At 29.8% G+C, this 20,534-nt stretch overlaps 1 protein-coding gene across 2 annotated transcripts; it reads left to right on the plus strand.

Moving 5' to 3' along the window:
* LOC109347536 (1-(5-phosphoribosyl)-5-[(5-phosphoribosylamino)methylideneamino] imidazole-4-carboxamide isomerase, chloroplastic) lies at positions 7,914-15,715 on the plus strand. 2 transcript variants are annotated; one of them, XM_019587444.1, is made up of 9 exons: positions 7,914-8,148; positions 8,229-8,290; positions 9,408-9,615; positions 11,094-11,179; positions 11,675-11,776; positions 12,092-12,225; positions 13,377-13,425; positions 14,766-14,977; positions 15,424-15,715. In XM_019587444.1, exons 1-8 carry the CDS (start codon positions 8,034-8,036, stop codon positions 14,940-14,942), a joined length of 933 nt encoding a protein of 310 aa, XP_019442989.1. In that variant the 5' UTR covers positions 7,914-8,033; the 3' UTR covers positions 14,943-14,977; positions 15,424-15,715. The 2 variants fall into 2 exon arrangements, with proteins under 2 accessions (XP_019442989.1, XP_019442988.1); XM_019587443.1 differs by lacking the exon at positions 15,424-15,715 and having other exon boundaries at positions 14,766-15,232.

Below are 20,534 nucleotides of genomic sequence, written 5' to 3' on the forward strand. Positions count from 1 at the left end.
ACAGTGTTAAAATATCTTTAGTAATGAGATGGAAAAATTACATGTGTCCATCAATATTTGATCATTTAAACCACTTGTAACTAAGTTTTGTCCTTAATTTAACTGGCATGGATTTAATATAGTACAGTAATATGTCTATACCATAATACTAGTGTTATAATCAGCTTGATAACCGTTACAATATTAATAACACTCGAAAAATTGGACACAACTAACCCACTTATTTCTTCTAGGATCATAGGATATTATAATTATGCCAAATAAGTTTGTTAAGGTCTAGTTGAATTTTGGAGGAAAAAAATGTAAAGAGAAAGTTTAAGAGTAGTGAAATATACTGATGAGATTACTACAAAGCCTTCTATTTCTCTTTCATCTCCTTCAAAACTCAACTCACAAACAAGTTGTAAGCTAGGATTTGGGTTTTGGTCAATTATATGTTGATTTTTTTGTTTGATGAATGTAATATATGTGCATTGATAGTTTAAAGATTTACACAAAGTCAGTGTATCATCCACCTTTCATTTGGATTATTATTATTTTTTTGAAGAGTTAATGATGATTGGAAATGAATGATAAATAATACAGTGATAGTGTAAAATACTTATACATTGTTAGTGAATATATGTTTTTCACTTCTTTGATATGGTGTTTTCTAATTTCAACATATGTGTTTACGCCTTTTAAATGTCTAGTTAGATAGCTATTTGCTTTTTGTACAGGGATATTTTCATAAAAATCATTAATTTCGATGTATGAAATTACTCAGGCAAGAAGAGCGATAAAAGAATGGAGAAGATAAGGGATAAATGCAATGTGTCCGTTGGAAAAAATGGAGTCCTAATTCAAAAGTAGCTTCATTCTTAAGCTACTAATTCTGAGGTAGCATCATTCTTAAACTAAGATTGGGATAGACGAAGAATAGGATAATACACAATATGATTGTCATTCACTAAAAGATGAATATTAATTCATAATACTCCCTTCGAAGACTATTATACAAAAAATGTCTTGTTAAAATCTTACTAGAAAAAACCTTATGGGACAAAAAACTTACTGAAAGAAAAATAGTATATTATCCCAGTAGTAGAAGATGATCTATGTATACTAACATCCTTATTGTTAGAGGTGATGGTGATGCAACTTTTAACTAACTAAATTATACAAATATGTACCTTTTAAATCAATTTGGATGTCTAATAGAATCCAACATAACAGAAGAAATTGAAAAAATACACCCTAGAAGGATTATATGATAGGATCCCACAGGAAGCTAAGAAGATAATAGAACAAGAAGGATATAGTAGTAGAAAAGAAAGCATACAAGAATTAGCAAAACCCCTAACGCAAAAATTATATGAAACCAAAAGAGATATTAAGCATTTAGCTGAAGAAATAAAATTCATAAAAATAGTATAAAGAGGATTATGGAACTATAGTGAGTAAGAAACATAGTAGAACTGTTATACAAAATCCCCAAATTAATATGATGAAGATTTTAGAAAAGGAAATATGTAACAATATGATGATTACAGAGCAAATGATTAGATCACAACAATTAAATGAGGTAACTATAGGTACCAGGACAAAAGTAGAATAAATACAAAAGGAACAGGAAGTTATAAATAATAATTTATGGACTATATATGAACAAATTAAGAAAATAGAAGAAAAAAGATTGGAAGAAATAAGGATATACATACAAGAAAGAGAACAAAAAGTGAAACAAATAATAGTGCAACAAGATATAGAAGAAGAAATAGAAGATTTAGACAATAAGTCGAGAAGTATATTAGCAAAACAAGTAAACCTATTAGAAACAAAGAATGACAATTTTTTAAGAAAATTATTAGTTTCATGGGAAAAAGAAAAAAAAAGGAAATTACAAATAAACATGACGAATGTTCTAGAAGAATTAGACGAAGATAATATAGGTGAAATAGAAAGAACAATGGAAGAAGAAGAAGAGTTAAAAACTTAGAAGAAATAATGAAAGATATGACATATATACAACCAAGAGATTCATGAAATTCATATAGATGATATCTTGATATTTTCAGACAAACAAGAGATTCATGAAATCCATCTAAAAAAGTTTATGACAGCCAAAATATCTAAGTTAGCTGGGGAATATAATAGATCAAATAAAAAAATGTGTCAACATTTGTCTAAATTATTTATACTAATTGATGCTAATGTAAGATGAATTATTTATACAGATACATTAGAGAATTATTCGGAAGCAACATTGTATCATGAGAATGAAATGAAAGAAGAAGTAATAACAAGATATTGTAGTGAAATATTTAATGATAGTTTGAGAAAATGCACTCCACTTGGAAGGAATTTTTAGAATAATAAACGTTATACAATAATTTGAGTTATTTGTAGTAAATACAATTTTTTTTATTAAGGACAGATAATACTTAAGTAAAGCACCGACTAGATAAAGGAATAAAAACCAATAGTTTGACGAAGAAAAATTGATTAAATGACAAAGTGATTTGGCTCACCATGACTAGGAAATTGAATACATAAAAGGAAGAAATAATTTAGTAGTAGATTATTTGAGTAAAATAGAAGAAATTTATTAACGATTTTGTTACAGATGGCAAAAAATCTTAATATGAAGAATACAACTATGTAGAATACAAACTCCACTTTGCAGAATACAAATATCCAAGGAGCTACAGGAACTACAATAAATCTAACTATGTCCCTCAGCGGCCAACTAGATAGAAGGCTTAGTACTATGGAAATGAATCTCCAATTAGTCCATGCCTAGTTGACTACAACTATTGAAAATTTAACGACCTCATTTAACGAGAGTATCCAAAACATTATCCTATCACTATCCAATATTAGATCACAAATGACAAGCCAAAACAAAACAATCAAAGAAATAGCTACCCATACTGATTTTAAAGAGCCTGCATCACCACAAAAATTATTAACTTCCAGCCAAATAATGTTATCAGCCTAAATAATAAAAATCCAACAAAAAGGAAAAAGAAAGAAATAACATTCGTCTAAAGTAGTTCCAGTAATGTTAGACCCCAACCAAAACCCAAAAAAGACTGGCCCATACCACTTTTAACACCAAGGAACAATATGACTATCTAATACTATTATTAAGAAAATTAAATTGCACCAGATTTCCAACAACAACTATTAAATATATCTCTCACTATTCATTTAATAAAACAATTATTTATCCTGAAACAAGTCCGAAATTAGTAAAAATATTATTCAGTTATGGATTAATCCAAACTATCTATCCCTCAACCAATATGTATGAATTGTCACTATTGTCAAAGTCAATTCAAGAAACAGCAAAACATTATATCAATATTGGAACTCAATATAAAGTATATGTCAGATGTTATTCTACTATAGCAACAGTAACCCCAGATAAATTTATCGCCCAATAAATCTAATTAGATTTGGAATTACAACTGTCTCATTTGAATATGAGCAAGAAACATAGTTATTTATTGAAGACCATGAGAATTTTGAATACAAGCACCATACCATCAGATCCACAAATTAGAAATAATTTTTCAAGAAACACTGAGAACTTTGAAAGACAACAAAGAAGAGAAATGGGTCTATTTCACAGGACCAACTATGTGTATATACTCGGTAGGAAAAGATCTAGAGGAGCCCAAAATTCAACAGTTGATACAATAAAATTCGAACAAATATGATGGATTTACCACCAAGGACAAAAAAGTTAGCATGCTGACTATTGTCTGGATATCTAGAGTATAAGTGCCCAATATGTGAAGAAAGAGAAAACACTATTGACTATGAAGAACCATCAACCAATTTAAAATTCTCGGGTAAAGCATCTTCTGGGAGAAATAATTATGGAACATGACAAAGAACTATGGCTAGGAGTCTGAAAAGGCACATGAGGGCCTGAAGGAGTGAACAATAGACTTTGAAAAGGAAAATAATAATCTGAAAGATTTCCACTATGAATGGTAGACAAGATGTGACACCACTAGCAAGGTCACGTGAAGGGAGCTAACTAGGGTCGAAGAAATGAAAAATATGGGTGTAGAATAAAGCTATTAATATTGACTTATCATTACACAAATATTATCAAAATTATTTTAAGTTTTAACTTAAATATAATCATAACGTTTAAGTCTTTAATCAATTAAAATTATTATCAATTATAAGACAACAAATGACAACCATAAAATTAAATTATAGAATAAAAGAGCGCACATGTTACAGGTGCATTTGCAGAGTTAAAAATGTAGGTGAACATATTTACATAGTTAAGTGAGAAAAATATACAAAACGATCCCATTTATTTTTTCTTTGTTCCAAATCTTAACTCATATATTAATCACCACTTGCAACTTTCTTAGAATCAAATTGAGTTATTGTGCATTTATTCACATTTAAATTGCAATGAATGAAATCGAATTTTGTTAATAAATATTACCTTAATAATCATGTATTATTACATAATTTTTAACAAAATTATTTACAATTTTAACTGAAAGATAATCATATCAAATTATTATTATTATTATAATAAGAAGACAAATGGAAAACATAAGTTTAAATTATGGGATAAAACACAATGAATGAATAAGGAAGGGAATGAATAAATGTAAAGTCACATTCCTATTGTTCAATAAAAAATGACCCTAAGTATTATTTTTTTGTTACAAATTTTAAATGATGCATTAATCATCACTTATAATTTTTTAGAATCAAATTGGGTTATTATCCATTTATTCACATTTAAATTGCAATGAATGAAATCAAATTTTGCCTTATATTTAAGAAGAATGAATGAGATGAGAGACTTTCGGAAATTTGAGATGCAACTGATAAGAATGAGGACAGAAGAGTTAAGAAGAATCATTGAAATAAGATTATGCTCATAAATATTACATTAATGTTGACCTATTATTACACAATTATTATCAAAATTATTTTAAGTTTTAACTGAAATATAATCATAGCATTTAAGTCTTTAATCAATTAAAATTATTATCAATTATAAGACAACAAACGAAAAACATAAGATAAAATTATAGAATAAAAGAGTGCACATGTTACCAAGACATTTGCATAGTTAAATATGTAGATGAACATATTTATAGAGTTAGGTGAGTAAAATAAACAAAACGATCTCAATTATTTTTTCTTTGTTCCAAATCTTAACTCATATATTAATTATCACTTGCAACTTTCTTAGAATCAAATTGAGTTATTGTGCATTTATTCACATTTAAATTGCAATGAATGAAATCGAATTTTGCTAATAAATATTACCTTAATAATCATGTATCTTTACACAATTATTAACATAATTATTTCAAATTTTAACCGAAAGATAATCATATCAAATTACTATTATTATTCAATGTTATAAAAACCGGATCGGACCGGCCGGTTCAACCGGGAAACCGGTGAATCGGTCTCCTAACCGGTACGGTACAGATGTTGAACCGGCCAAGTATCAAAACTGGTCAAAAACGGTCAAAAACCGGTCAAACCGGTCGGTATTTGATTAAACCGGCCGGTTTATACAAAGATATATTTTTTTTGAAAAAAAACCTTCAAAACTTAAAAACTCATTACAAGGTGACCCATTTTTCCAACCCTTCTTCAACACTTCAAGATACATGCTTCCAATGCATACTTAGATTACACATTTTGGTTCCTAACATTCATGTGTAATCTCAGTGATATTTGTGTAATCTTGAAGTACTGTTTGAAGATAAGATTTGGTGCAAAAATATAATATCGATATAAGACAACTTTGACTCATTGATATTAAATGTTAAAACTCCAAATTTATTTGTTTTATAAAGTGAGTTAGGAACTTCTGTCATTTATTTATATTTTGCGGTTGTAAAGTGAGTTAGGAACATTTGTTAAGTTAGGTGTGTAGATATTGCTATCATCTTTTTTCCTTTACGCTTACATTATGCTCGATGAAATGCCAAGTTAAGGCATATAGAAATGACAAAGTTAAGGCATATAGACTTTGGATTTGTAATTTAGATTTTCGATTTATTAAAGTTGTTTGTTTATGAGAATTCTTACTTTGACTATAAATATGGATTATAAATTTTAGTATCTACATATTAGATAATTTTTGTTACAGGTTTACACTTTACACAGACATATATATATAAGCATGTATGTCCGGTTTAACCGGTTTAATCCCATGCGGTTTAATTACTGAACCACTGGTTGAACCACTAAACCACTAAACCAGTACCCTCACCGGTTTGATGACCGGTCCGGTTTTAATAACATTGAAAATGATCCTAATTATTATTTTTTTGTTACAAATTTTAAATGATGCATTAATCATGACTAATAAATTTTTTAGAATCAAATTGAGTTATTATCCATTTATTCACATTTAAATTGCAATTAATGAAATCAAATTTTGCTCATTAATATTACATTAATGTTCAATGTCATTCCACAATTATTATCAAAATTATTTCAAATATTAACTGAAATATAATCATTTTAACTAAAAGATAACAATATCATTCAAGTCCATAATCAATTGAATTATTATCATTAAATTATATAATGAAACACAGTGAATGAATAAGAAAGGGAGTGAACGAATGTAAAACCACATTCCTATTGTTCAACACAAAATGATCCTAATTATTTTTTATTTGTTCCATCTTCAATGATGCATTAATTCTCACTTGCAAATTTCTTAGAATCAAATTAATTTATTGTCCATTTATTCATATTTAAATTACAATGAATGAAATCAAATTTTACTCATAAATATTACATTAATATCAATATATTGTTACACAATATTATCAAAATTCTTTCAAATATTAAGTTAAGTATAATCATAGCATTTAAGTTCATAATCAATCAAATTATTATCAATATTACTACAAGACGACAAATGACAAACGTAAGATTAAATTATGGAATGAAATAGAATGAATGAATAAGAAAGTGAGAGAACAAATAGGAAGTCACATTCCTATTGGTGAATGATGGTGAAATTTGATGAATCATAACCTGAGTTTTTATTATATTTATATATTTGTGTAATGAAGAATGAAAGATTGTGTGATGAAGAATGAAAGAATGAATCATAACATAAGTAACATATAGAATCAATATTATGCTAATAGATGAACCACAATGTAAAACAAAAATAAAAAAATATAGAATCAATGTGATGCTACTTTTGCTCAAGATTAGGTAGCAAAATGACATTTTAACAATTTTTCTAGAAAATTAAGGAGAAATGACGAAAATACCAAAGTGTCAGAGATTATTTACTTTTTTCTTCCTCTTTACGATCTCGTCATTGTTCATGTCATTTTCAACATTACAATAATAATTATTTTGAATAGAAAATTCTATAAAATAACATATCTACAAAATAAACAAAAAAAGATTTTAATACAATATCTTCAAAGAAAAAAAATCAATGAATAGATCTACATGCACGAAATCATTTTAAAATAAGAAATTTTGAAATGGAAGAATGATATAAACCAAGAAGAGAAAAAAATGGTTGAAGAAAAGTAGAGTAATGAAATGAAGGAGTGAAAGAGAGATGAAGTTCTGTAATTAGTAATAAAATGAGAGAGAGAAAATATGGAAGAAAGAAGAAGAATAAAATACAAAAAAATGTATCAAGAGATAATAACAAATGTTATGGTGTGGTAAGGTGTATTGGAGTTGATAAAATTCTTTGAGTGATAAAACTTTTATTGTGAGTGTGACATGTGTCAGTTTAAGAAGGTGATGACACATGTATGTGAGATAATTTTTTTTTGGTTATATATATAGGTAATAGATAGATAGATTATTTTATTATTATTTTTTGTATTATTATTCTATTATTATTTTTGGTATTATTACTGACAAAATTAAGGTCACAAGGCATCAGTGGCAAGCAACTTACGCCTACACAAATCAGCTTCTTTTCGGCTTCCAGACCAGCCACCGCCGTCATTCCCCTATCTCTATTGCAGCATAGAATTGCTTTGAAGGTTGAGAAAATGCATAATCTCTCCGCAACTCGGATCTCCAATTCCTTCCCGTGTTTCCTAAAACCCCCATTCTCTGTCCCCACGAAGATTCCTTATGTTACGCTCATGCCTCCTTCAACTTCCAGTAACTTCCCTCTCCCTCTCTCTCTATATTATTATTTTCTTTCTCTCCCATTTTTCTTATCTATTTTTTCTTCTCAATAGGGAAATCTCTACCTTCTATTCACTGCGCTGTTCGTTTCCGTCCCTGTATCGACATACACAAGGCATGCCACCCCTTTTTACTTTCTCTGTTATTTTCTCTCTAGTCATTATTTCATTTTTTGTTCATTATAACCAGGGTATCGCTGATCTAAGGAACTAATCTCTTTCGAAATGTACTGGGTGTATCTGTCTCTCCCGATAAATATGACTCACATGAATTCAATTTTTTGCAAAAATCCACTTAGGCCTTATACTGCTACACATTTCATATATTTATACACATTATAGAAGATGCGATTACTAGCAATGCATAGATAGGCCAGGACCTGATATTTTATTTTCTGGGTTACGTGTGAGAAAAATGAGCCTTAGTTTACAGAAATTCACCTAACTTCTGGAAAAAATAATATCAATTTCTATAATATATTTTAAATTTAAAGGAAATTTATGTAACATTAGTCCAAAAAGTATACTACACTCAAAACAAGGGCTTACACAAACTACAATTTCTCCAAGTTAATTAATGAAATGGTAATATAAATTTTAACAAAGACACCATCCTACAATAAACATTCAAATAAAAAAATGGAGCCCATACAAAATGGGCCATGCTGCACATGTAGCAGGGTCGGTCCTATATTTGAGAAAAAGTTGAGTTATCATATGTAATGGAAAATATAGTAAAATCTCGTCTTATGTAGTTTAGGCATCTTTAAGGAAGACCCTTAGTAGCTATGGTAAGAACCATAGAATAGATCAAATGGAGGATTATTATACAAATATGTAATTATTATGAGTGAATGCATTAGATAGAAAGCTGCCATAGAAAATTTCTACAAAATATGGGAAAATTTCACCTTACAGGGTTTGACTCAAAGAAGCCACGATAAGAAGAATAGATCAAACGAAGAGCATTTGCGATAGTTATAGCTTTATAGGTAGAGAGAGACCAATAAAAAACTAATGGTGTGAAACTATTAAGAAGGATTTAGATTCTAGTAGTTTGTTGATAAACGTGATTTATGATTAGCCAATTATGCAACCATTTGATCCATATAGTTACTCTAGTGTTATTTAGTAGCACATGAAGGGGGTAATATTGAGCTGCTTTTTATGTTATGGTTATTTTTGGGATTCTATTTATTGTAGGGATTAATCTGATACTCATGTTTATTGTAGGGGAAAGTGAAACAAATTGTTGGTTCGACCCTTCAAGATTTGAAAGGGGACGAGTCGAATCCTGTGACCAATTTTGAATCTGATAAGTCAGCAGCAGAGTATGCTACTCTTTACAAAGAAGATGAACTTACTGGTGGTCATGTCATCATGCTTGGTGCAGATCCTTTGAGCAAAGCTGCTACCCTTGAAGCATTGCATGCTTATCCTGGTATAATCAATACTTTCTTAATTTGTTTCCATTTCCCCCCAATAGTTAGAGGTAGAGGAAGATTATGAAAAACTATAGTTGAAACCTTTAAGAAAAGTTTAGATTTCAATGGATTTTATATAGATATGATTTATGATAGAAGTCATGATATCTATAAGAGGTTTTGCATTATTAGTGATCATATGGTGTTACTATGAAGATTACACTAAGGGTCAACATTGAGTTTTCACTTGTTTACATTGATCTTGGATATGTTTATTGAGCATATCCAAGAATCAGTGCCACAAAGCATGCTTTTTGTGGATAATATTGTCTTAGTTGGAGAATTGAGAGAGGAATTAAATGGGAAGTTAGAAATGTGGAGACAACCTTTAGAAGCTCATGCTTTCGAATAACTCAAAATAAGACGGAGTATATGGAGTGCGTGTTTTGCAAGAGGCAGACATAACCTACTGTAGAGGTAAAGATTGTAGATCATACGTTACTACAAGTCACTAATTTAGATGTCTTGGGTCAATCATATAACATGATGCGAAATTAAGGTAGATGTAAACTATAGGATTCAAGCGGGATGAACGAAATGGCAGAGTGCATCAGGTGTTATATCTAATAGAAAGGTGACACTCAAACTTAAGGAGAAATTTTACCTTACAGCTAGAAGATCCACAATGTACGTGACCGAAAGTTAGGTGGTAAAATATGAACAAGAGTTTAAACTGAATGTAGCGGAAATAAGAATGTTGTGTTGGATAATTGAACACACTAGACAAGATAAGTTAGGGATGTACGCATTAGGGAGAAAGTTGGGGTAACTCCTATTGTAGAAACGATGATAGAATCAAGCCTTAGGTAGTTTAGTCATGTGTGGAGGAGACCGTTAAAAGTCCTAGTAAGGAGATTAGATCAAATATTGTTTAGTATAGACATGTGGACACCAAAAAAAACCATAAACAAAACAATTAGGAATGATGTGATACACATGGACAACATTGCAACCGCAATATTGGGCCACATCAGATGTGGTATGCAATCTAATACAATGACTTGAATTTAAAGTACTTAGTCTTTATACCTATGTTGTGCCTTTATGTTTCCCGTTAATGTATAAAGTAACTCAGGATCAAATTCAAACTCCAAATTAAAAGCTACTGAATTTGGCTTAAATAATGGATATAATTATATGGCTAATGTCAAATAGCATGTTTTTTGTAATTTTTGGTGAGAGTTGTCTGAGTTCTGGTTGACCATTTTTGTTGACGTGAGACTTTGTATGGCAGTTAGCCTTAAAAGTGTTTATGATCTGTTTTGACTCCATCCTAACATTTACAACCATAAAATGTCTGTCATAACAAGATCACCATGTGAATGGCTGCTTTCAAGTTATTTCGCACCCGTTTGTCTTTTATGGTTGATGATATGTTTAAAACTTACAGATTTTTCCTCTGTTGAACTTACGGTGGAGGACTGATAAAATTTAGGGGGTTTGCAAGTCGGAGGGGGAATAAATTCTGAAAATTGTTTGAGTTACATTGAGAAAGGAGCAAGCCATGTCATTGTCACATCTGTAAGTTTTATCTCTTGTATCTTCCTTTAGGTTGTTCAGCTTTTTAATTCTGATCCACATTTTTTTATGATAGAAAAAATACTTTCTTTGATTAGAAGAGTACAATGAAAGAGGATAAGATATTCCTACAAACAAATAAAAAATAAACAGTAATTCCTCCCATTACTATTTGTCCATTGAGAAAACATGGCTCACTAAATAGGTCTGCCTTTTGAATTCACTGTGAAGTACCTTTTACATTATATGTATGGCCTGGTCTGCAATCCAAACAGTTTCCCCTTCATTTTGATGTGTAGTTTTTTTATCTAGATTTTGAAAAAGAAAACAAAAAAAGACTCATTCTTTTGTTAAGTGGCACAACATTAATCTACATGTGGATCTCCAATCTTGATATGTTTAAACCCATCCTGTGGATTATATTATTGAAGAGACCAGTTGTATTGCATCTATTTCTGGAAAATTGTTTACTGCGTTTACTGATGTCTGTCTTTGCAGTATGTATTCAGCAATGGGCAAATGGATCTTGAAAGGTTAAAAGATCTTATTCGAATTGTTGGAAAAGAGAGGCTTGTGTTAGATCTCAGTTGCAGAAAAAAGGTACAAATGGTTCTCTTTTCATTGGAAGGTAAATTGTGTCTCAGAAAAGGTTATACTGGAACAAAGATGAAGTATTTTAATACAATCCCAAAAAGTATTCAAATTTCCCATGTAATCAGTCATTAGCAAATAGTTACATATGTTGACATTTTGATATACATGTTAAGAGTCAATTCAATTTTATTACGTTATCTAAATATTCTAACTCCAAATAAAAAATGAGATTGTGTTAGGTAATTGATTGATAATTTAATAGTATGTTGAATATTTATGACATGGAAAGAAATGGTTATGTTTATGTTTTCAATTGTTCAGGATGGTAAATATGCAATTGTCACTGATCGATGGCAGAAGTTTAGTGATGTGTCACTTGATGCAGAAGTAATGCAATTTCTTGCTAACTTTGCTGATGAGTTTCTGGTTCATGGTGTTGATGTTGAAGGGAAGAAGTAAGTAATAATTGTTAATGTCTTAAGATAACTACATATAAGGACAAAGATTCTGTAAGTAGAATTAATTAGAAAAGTAAGAATTCCATATCATGCAAAATAAATAATAATATACCCCTGGAAGAAATAGAAACATGTTCTGCATGCTACTTGTTCTGTGTATTTCTTGGTTTCTTAATTGACACCGGAAGACATGTTATAGTTATTTACATTCTATTCTGGCCAGGTCTGGCCCTAGGCAGGTGCAGCAAGTACCACCGCCTAGGGCCCATGATGATGAGATGCCCATTTTTAAACAAATACCCTTAATGAAAAGTGTAGATCTCATAGCCACACAATTTCCTCAATCCCCATAATAAACTGTGTATGAAAAAGTCTTTAATGAATTTAGGCCTAGTATTTTTTCCTGCATCGAGTCTCGAATATGTGAGTACTAGCGTTGGTCTCATTTTCTGTATAAATACTAGTTTAATATTGAGCCTGCTTTTTCTACTATTGGACAGGATCCAAGTTTCTTATGTTAAATGTTGACAATTGATTTGAAAATAAGATGCATTTAAATGCTCCCACTTGACATTTTGTCTCAAGTGAACTGGACTGGTCAAATAATATTTTACCAGTTTTATTTGGAATGCTTAAAATATCAAATTTGAACTCAACCTGCGCTTCTGTCTGAATGCCATCAAAGTAGTTTAACTGATGATAATGAATCATTTTTCCATTATCGTTTTGTGCTTAAAGAAATTGTTTCAGAATTAGACCTAATCATTTTGGAATTTATTTGATCAGTTAATAGCTATCAAATAAAAAGATGCTTTTGAAAAGATACTTCAGTAGAATGCATTGGATTTGGTATATGTTTACTCGGCTTATCATTTTAATGTCTTCTTAAATCCAGTGTTAATTTGATAAAATCTCTGTCTCTCTCTCTCTATATATATATAATACACCAATCAAAATATTCTGCAAGTGTATTTTAAATTATCCATTCCATAGTTATCTTAAAATCTTGATTAAAGAATATATGTAGCATTCAATGGCTTTGTTCAAGGTCAGCGAAATTTATAAATCAATATGTGAAAAGCACAACTCCATGTGCATGCATTGAGTATTTGACAATACATCTCATGTTAAACGATTGCTCATTTTAGGTTGGGAATTGATGAAGAGCTTGTGGCTTTGCTTGGCAAATATTCACCGGTTGGTAACTGTCTTCAGCTACTTTGATTTTATCACAAGCTGTTAACTTTTATGTTCAATTGAGTTTTTCATATTTCTTGAATATCATGATAAGTGAAGGATTTGGGGGAAAATCTTATTCATGCGTGAGCATAGTAGTTAAGATCGCAATATAACTTATAGGGTCAGTAAATTTTACGAGTTTTCAAGAGCTAGCGAGTCGCGTGCCCACTCTGAATGCAATCTCACCACCACCAGTGAGATCGTCGAGGAAGATCGTAAAATCGTTGACTCGTGATTTTCTATTTTTATGGCAAAACCCCTAAATTGCAAAATCCCCAACTTTTAAACCCATATAGAAGGGGAAACCCTTGGCCCACAATCATTTGACCTGCCCAAAATTCTTCTAAACCCTAAATTGCAAAATAACAAATATATCATAACCAAGATAGAAGTAGAAGCTACAACCACAACCAAAAGCTCCCAAGACTTTATTTTCAAGTTTCTTTATTATCATCTTTATCTTCAACATATTTGTTTTCCTTATTCTCTCTAAAGTGATGTTCTTTCTCTCTTTTATGTTGTACTGTGTAATAAGAGAAAAATGGTGCTCACTCCTTTGTTATGATCTCTCTCTTTTTTTTATGTGCTTTTGTTGTGTTACACTTTTGTTAAATTTTGCTTTGTACGTGTCACTGTTAGCACTAAGGTTGACTTTTGTTCCACTTTCCACATACATACTATTATAATATACGTGTAGCTTACATAATGTTTCCGCATAAAATAAGGTGTAGCTAAATGATGTTTCCACTTTTTGCTATCAAACACTTTAGTTGATTGTGTTGACATGTTAGTTTTGAAATTATGTGAGACCTAATATTTTTGTATGCATATATTTTCATGTTGGAAATTTAAGTTTTATCAAGTGGTACTTGTTAATTTTGTTTTTTTATAGCAATGGAGAGAACAAGTTTTTATTATTTTGTGTATATGTATGTTAAAAAAATTAATATTTGGTAGGATCTTACAATCCGTGTTACGATCACACATTTTACGTTTTTATCTACCCCTTCCGATCTTACGTAAGGTCTTGATCTTGTCAACTATGTGCATGAGTTCGTCATGTAATAGATTATATATTATAACCATTGAAGGTATGGCTCGGAAGCAATCTCATTAAATCTTGTTATGTGAGTTCCTGCTAAGGATGCCAAATATAAGAAAATCATGTTTCACTATTTGAATGGTTATGGCTCTAGAGTGCTGTCTGACCAATAGAAACTTATGTTATGCCATATTTACAGTGTTTCTCTTAGAAAATCGTGTGGAGTATGAACACTATCGATCTATTTGGTTGTCAGATTCCTGTTACTTATGCTGGTGGTGTGACTGTGATGGCTGATCTGGAGAGAATAAAGTTGGCTGGGATGGAGCGTGTCGATGTTACTGTGGGCAGTGCCTTGGATATTTTTGGGGGCGAGATGGCTTATGAACAGGTTGTGGCTTGGCATGCCCAGCAAAAGGTCTCCATGGTTTAGTTAGTAAGATCCAGACTCATTGAGAGCCGGGGCAGGTGAGCATGGATTTGTTAAATTGTTTCTCTAAGTTTATAAGCATGTATCTGGTGATTTTTCTGTCAATCTATTTATGATTTCAGCATTTACCCCAATCATTACCTTATCATGTGATTCTGATTTGTGATTATAATCCCCCACTGTGCTTATTTGCATCTTTTTGATGTATAAGTTAGAAAACACATGTAGATTTTTTCCATGTTCCAAAATCTTTTCTTTAAAATGTTAACATAGCATTGTTTTATGTTTCTGCATATTAAATGCCACAAGTGGATTATAATTTCAGTTAGCAAGTTTTTTAGCAATTGTTTTCTAGACATAGAAGTTTACTTGCCATCAAAATGTCTTTTAAGTCTTCTATGATAGGGTTTAGTCTGTGATTCTTCCCCTATCACCTTTTTCCCATCTCACCAGTCTTATTCTTTCTCCATGCCTCTCCTTCCAGGATTCTGGTTACATATGTCGTCCACATTAACATGCCAACACCCTTGATCAAGTTTCTGTCATGGATTGCCATATAAGTCGCGGTTTAGATTCCGATGCTATAGTTGAATCTGCAGTAATCATATGTCCAGGATTTCAGACTGGAAGTAGAATTTGATGCCTAGACGTTTTTTTATGATTGTGGTATTCTGTTCAGTTTTCACCAAGCATATCTTTAAAATAAGAATGTACCCATCCTTATTTGATCTAGTGCATAAATATGTTAACCCACTAAATAATTCAAGGGTAGATACCCATTCACTTAATCATTTTAGAAGGATGCTCACTTTTCCCTCCATTAACATGGTCTATCTAATCTCTTTCCAATGACCAGTTTTCTCAAATTAGTTTTTCAATTTATACAATTTCAATAAATAGGTACCCACTTTTCCTTTTATCCAAAACAAAATTAATTTTCTTGCGGCTAGGTTATGTTTGGATTCTTAATGATAGGATATGTTTGGATTCTTAACGATATGTTGATTATTTTATGATAGAATAAATTAGAGTTTCAATTCCATGATAGGACTATTAGTATTCTAAAGTATCTATTCACACTTCTCATTCACTAATTAAAATTTTAGTTTTTTATTTTATAAAACTATGTTTGGCCCATGAGGAGCGTAAATATGCACTTGAGAGTGCCAATAGCAAACCCCTCAACTCGGTAGACTTGATTGCAATTTAATTTTTTTGTTACTACTAAATATATTTTCTCACCCTATAGATAGGAAATTAATTTCTTTCGAGTGTATGACTACAACTGTTAATAAATGTAACTTACAGTAATCAAATTCTTGACATTTTTGGTAATTATGGATATCTAATAGATTTTTACACTACTAGACCAATGTCGTATTGGTAAAATCAAGTTGTGTTTCACATTAAACATTTTAATTTGATTTTGTTGTATTACCAATGGTATCCTCACCTTTGAGTAATGAACTAATCTCTTCCAGGGTGCGTGTCCCTCTAACAAGTGTTGTTCCCACGAATCAAATTGTTGACCTTTTGATTATCTTAGAGGTGTAATGTGGATTTAGCTACTATACCAACACTTCATCTTGTTATCTTATCATTGGCTAGTCTTTTAATTAAATGTTAGGAAAAACCAAGTTACGTTTCACATAAAAGATAATGAAGAAAATGTATGAGATGTGTATTTATAGGCTTGGGTTAACACTACGGTAAAAGTTTAGTTTGAGAGTTGGATTTTGGAGGGGAATGAAGGAAAAAGGAAGGCTTGAGAGCTACGAAATACACTTGTGAGATGACTCCCAAGCCTTCCATTTTCCTTCATTTCCTTCCAAAATCTAACTCTCAAATTAACCCTAAAGATATTGTTTAAGGAATAGAAAAAGAAAAATATTGTAAAATCAACATTTTTCAATAATTAAAATATAAATTTCGAAAGTAAAGTTTCCATTTTCTCCCCTATGCTATTTCTTATTATTTCTCATATTTATATTACCTTTTAACTAATGGGTTTTGTAACCCTCATCCGGTTGAGTTTGAGAAACCAAAAAGGGATATATTTCATTGGAAATATTTAATGAATAAAAAAACTGTAAAACTTAATTTTCCTATTAAATATGTTTTTTGATATGTTAAACTAAACCCTCAAATTTGTGAAAGCAAAACTGTAAAGTAAGATGTTATTAAAAACCAAGTGAGGTTTCACATAAAAGAAGGTAAAGTAAAGGTTTGAGGTTGCAGTGTTGCACTAAGTGGATTCTCAAGTGTGACTCTACATAAGATAATTACCTTCTGCATAAGTTAGCTAAAAGCAATATTTTAGAGAAAATAAGTTATATGATAAGATAAATTTAAATAAGCTTAGAATAAACTCTTCCCAATACAACCTTAGTTGATACGATTATAACTCTCCTTATGTATATTTGCTTTAAACCGTTAAAGTATTTTTCATAAGAGATACATACAGTGCATATAAGCTTATGCAACAATTGCACAAAAAATTGCTCTCAAACTATTTGGTAGAGTTGGAAGACATGAAATATAAATGCAAGAATTTAAAAGTGTGCACTCTTCTCTCCTCTAAAAAGAATTTTGCCTACAAAAAAAGGTTGCACGCAAATTTCATGGATTGGGATATTTTGTTAACTTACCATTGCTTGGCTATCTAATTGTTGCATTAGCTTTACTGGCCTCATTGGTTTCTACTAATAGTTATATTCTTTTTTGGTACTACTAAGAATATCTTATCATTATATGAGTAAAAAATTAATCAATTTTTGGATGTGAGGTTGTCCTTTTCAATAAATATTACTCTCAAGAATTGAACCGTTATCTTAAACCATTAGATCAACACCTTGTCGATTATCAATACAATATTAAATGCTCCCTAAAAAATATTGCACATATCATGATTTTAGTTGCTGGAAGAGATAACTTATCTTTTGATATGAGAAGAAATTTTATTCTCTTGTTAATATAGTTAATAATATATTTGACAACAGTAGATGTATTTTTTTTAAATTACTCTTTGTTATAGAAATTCAATGTGTTTCATTTTCCACTCAATGAATAATTTAGTGTTTTTATATAAAAATTAATTCATGTATACAAGATTCTATGGAGGGTCTTATAAAAGGAGCAAAACCAAATTTTTACATTAATCCTATAAAAAAGATTGAAGGGAATATTTATTTTTTCATGGGCGATAAGCCTTTTTTGTACCACATGAATTCTTTAAAGAAGTAATGATATCTAGTCCATTAAAAGAATAACGAGGACTTAATTAATAAACTTTTAGAAGTTGCATTAGGGTAAGAGGATTGGATTAGGCAATCCTACCTATCTGACCGATCAGATTTGAAAACAATTATGATTTAAAATCTTAATCGAATGAGAGACTGTACCACTTTGAATCGGGAAAATTAAGGTGCGACTATGTTAAACTGCAATAACCGTTAAATGAACCAGACGATTTACTTAAAATAAAAAACGGAATATTGCAATAATATTTTGTTTTGTTTTAGTTTAAAATAAGATGAAGATATTTTACTTCAATATAATTGTACATAATTATTAATTATATAAAATTTTACTTTAATATATAATTATATATCTTATTAATTATAAATGATATTTTCGAATCCAGCCATACAATTTAATTGATTAAACTAATTAAACTTAATACAAAATTTATTTTGATTTAATGTGTCATATAAAACTTATTTTCTAATATAAACTATTCACTCGTCTTTTTTATAAGACACTTGTAGCGGAATTACATTAGCAATATGCAAAATTATTATTTTTTATTTTAAAAACATATTATACAATTATATTTTATCGTAGTCATGAATAATACAATAATTATATATAAATATTTGTACTGATAGTATATGAAGGTTACACTAAAAATAAATCCTTATCGTATGATCACGTGAAAGAGAAAAATACAAATCAATACTTGAGGCGGTTCAACATTATTCAAGTGCTAATATTAATAAAATCCTAGTTGGCCAACAAAACAATGTTTAACGAGTTTCAACATTTTTGAAGAGTTCATTCAACTTAGGTAATAAGCACAAAAAGTAACCAGTACTTGTTGATGTGAAATAGCTATCGATCACATTTGATTTAGTACTAATTAGTAACTTCCAAGTGGGTTTGTCGGCAAAGTCTTGAATTTCATTCACATTCATGATCCATACTTCATTTTTTTAAAAACAACCTTAAATTCAAGAAACACGTTCGTCAATGAGGCTAAATTTAAAAACAAAAAGATGTAAATAGTGTAAGAATTTTTTGCACTTTCACTACATCATCCAATATTAATTTACAATTATCATTGTCTCTTAAATAAAAAAATATAAATAAATAATATATGATCACTAACTATATATATTACCATCATATTTAGAAATAGAAAATCTGGGTATGTACTTAGCTCTAATCTTTATTGATCCCTCGAAAATGATATGTTTAAATAAGTGCTTGTGAATCTGCCATCTCAACCAACGACAGTACGTACTAGTCTAGCACTTGTCATTGTGAGGCTATTTCATTGGCTAATGGCTACATTAAAGACTTGTTAAACTATGATTGAATAATTTCTTTAACTAACTATTTTTTTATTAAATACTATTTTTGTTATTTTTGTTTTTAAGTTGTGTTTTTACTCTGATTTTGGAGAAAGATGTTTTTCATAGAATATTTCAATCATTTACTATTTTCTTTTTCAAAATTAAGTTACCAAAATGACCTCAAAATAAGTATTGGTATAATGATAAAGTGGGTTATACCAGTGGCGGATCTTAACTTAAACTTTAGGAGGAACAATAATATTTAATTACACGTTAATTAATTGCACATGTGATAAAATTTTCATTTATTTTCTTTTCAATATTAATCACTATGTTGTATACAATAGATTTATCTTCTATCTTCTTACCTAATTTTGTTTGGTTGTTTTCATTGTTGAAAATGATATTTATGTTAATCGAACCACAATAGTTAAGATAAGACGAACAATTTGATAAAACAAGACATGACTAACAACATATGGTTGAGAGTTTTTCAAACTTGAATGACTTAATAATACCAAGAATAAAATGTTGAAATTGACATCTCAAAATAATCTTCTCTCTTGCTCATTAAAATTCATAGCATATAATTGTTTGACAAAAATACATATATTATTAATATTAAATGAATTTTTATGATATATATTATCAATACATACATAATCTCTTTCATTATGTGTAAAGTATTTTCAAACTCAAATGAAGTCATATATTATAAGCAACATCATCATCTACACGTGTAAAAGAATTAGATCCATTTATGTATAATTTTTAGAATGACAAACAAGTTAGACTACATTTATTTATCAAGGTAGAAATTAAAGGAATATGTGAGCTTCAGTGAGTTACTTCATAAAAATGTCGTTTGAGAGTAGGTAAGTGAAGTGTATATGTTGTTTAAAAAAATGTATTAATCTATGTGTCACTTGTTATGATTGGTTGAGAAAATGTACTTTATCATTTAAAAGTTTAATAATTAAGTATTTTTCAAGTATCACATAAATAGACATATTTTGTGGGA

This window comes from Lupinus angustifolius, chromosome LG05 (assembly GCF_001865875.1).
Source record: "Lupinus angustifolius cultivar Tanjil chromosome LG05, LupAngTanjil_v1.0, whole genome shotgun sequence".
Classification (NCBI taxonomy): Eukaryota; Viridiplantae; Streptophyta; class Magnoliopsida; order Fabales; family Fabaceae; genus Lupinus; species Lupinus angustifolius.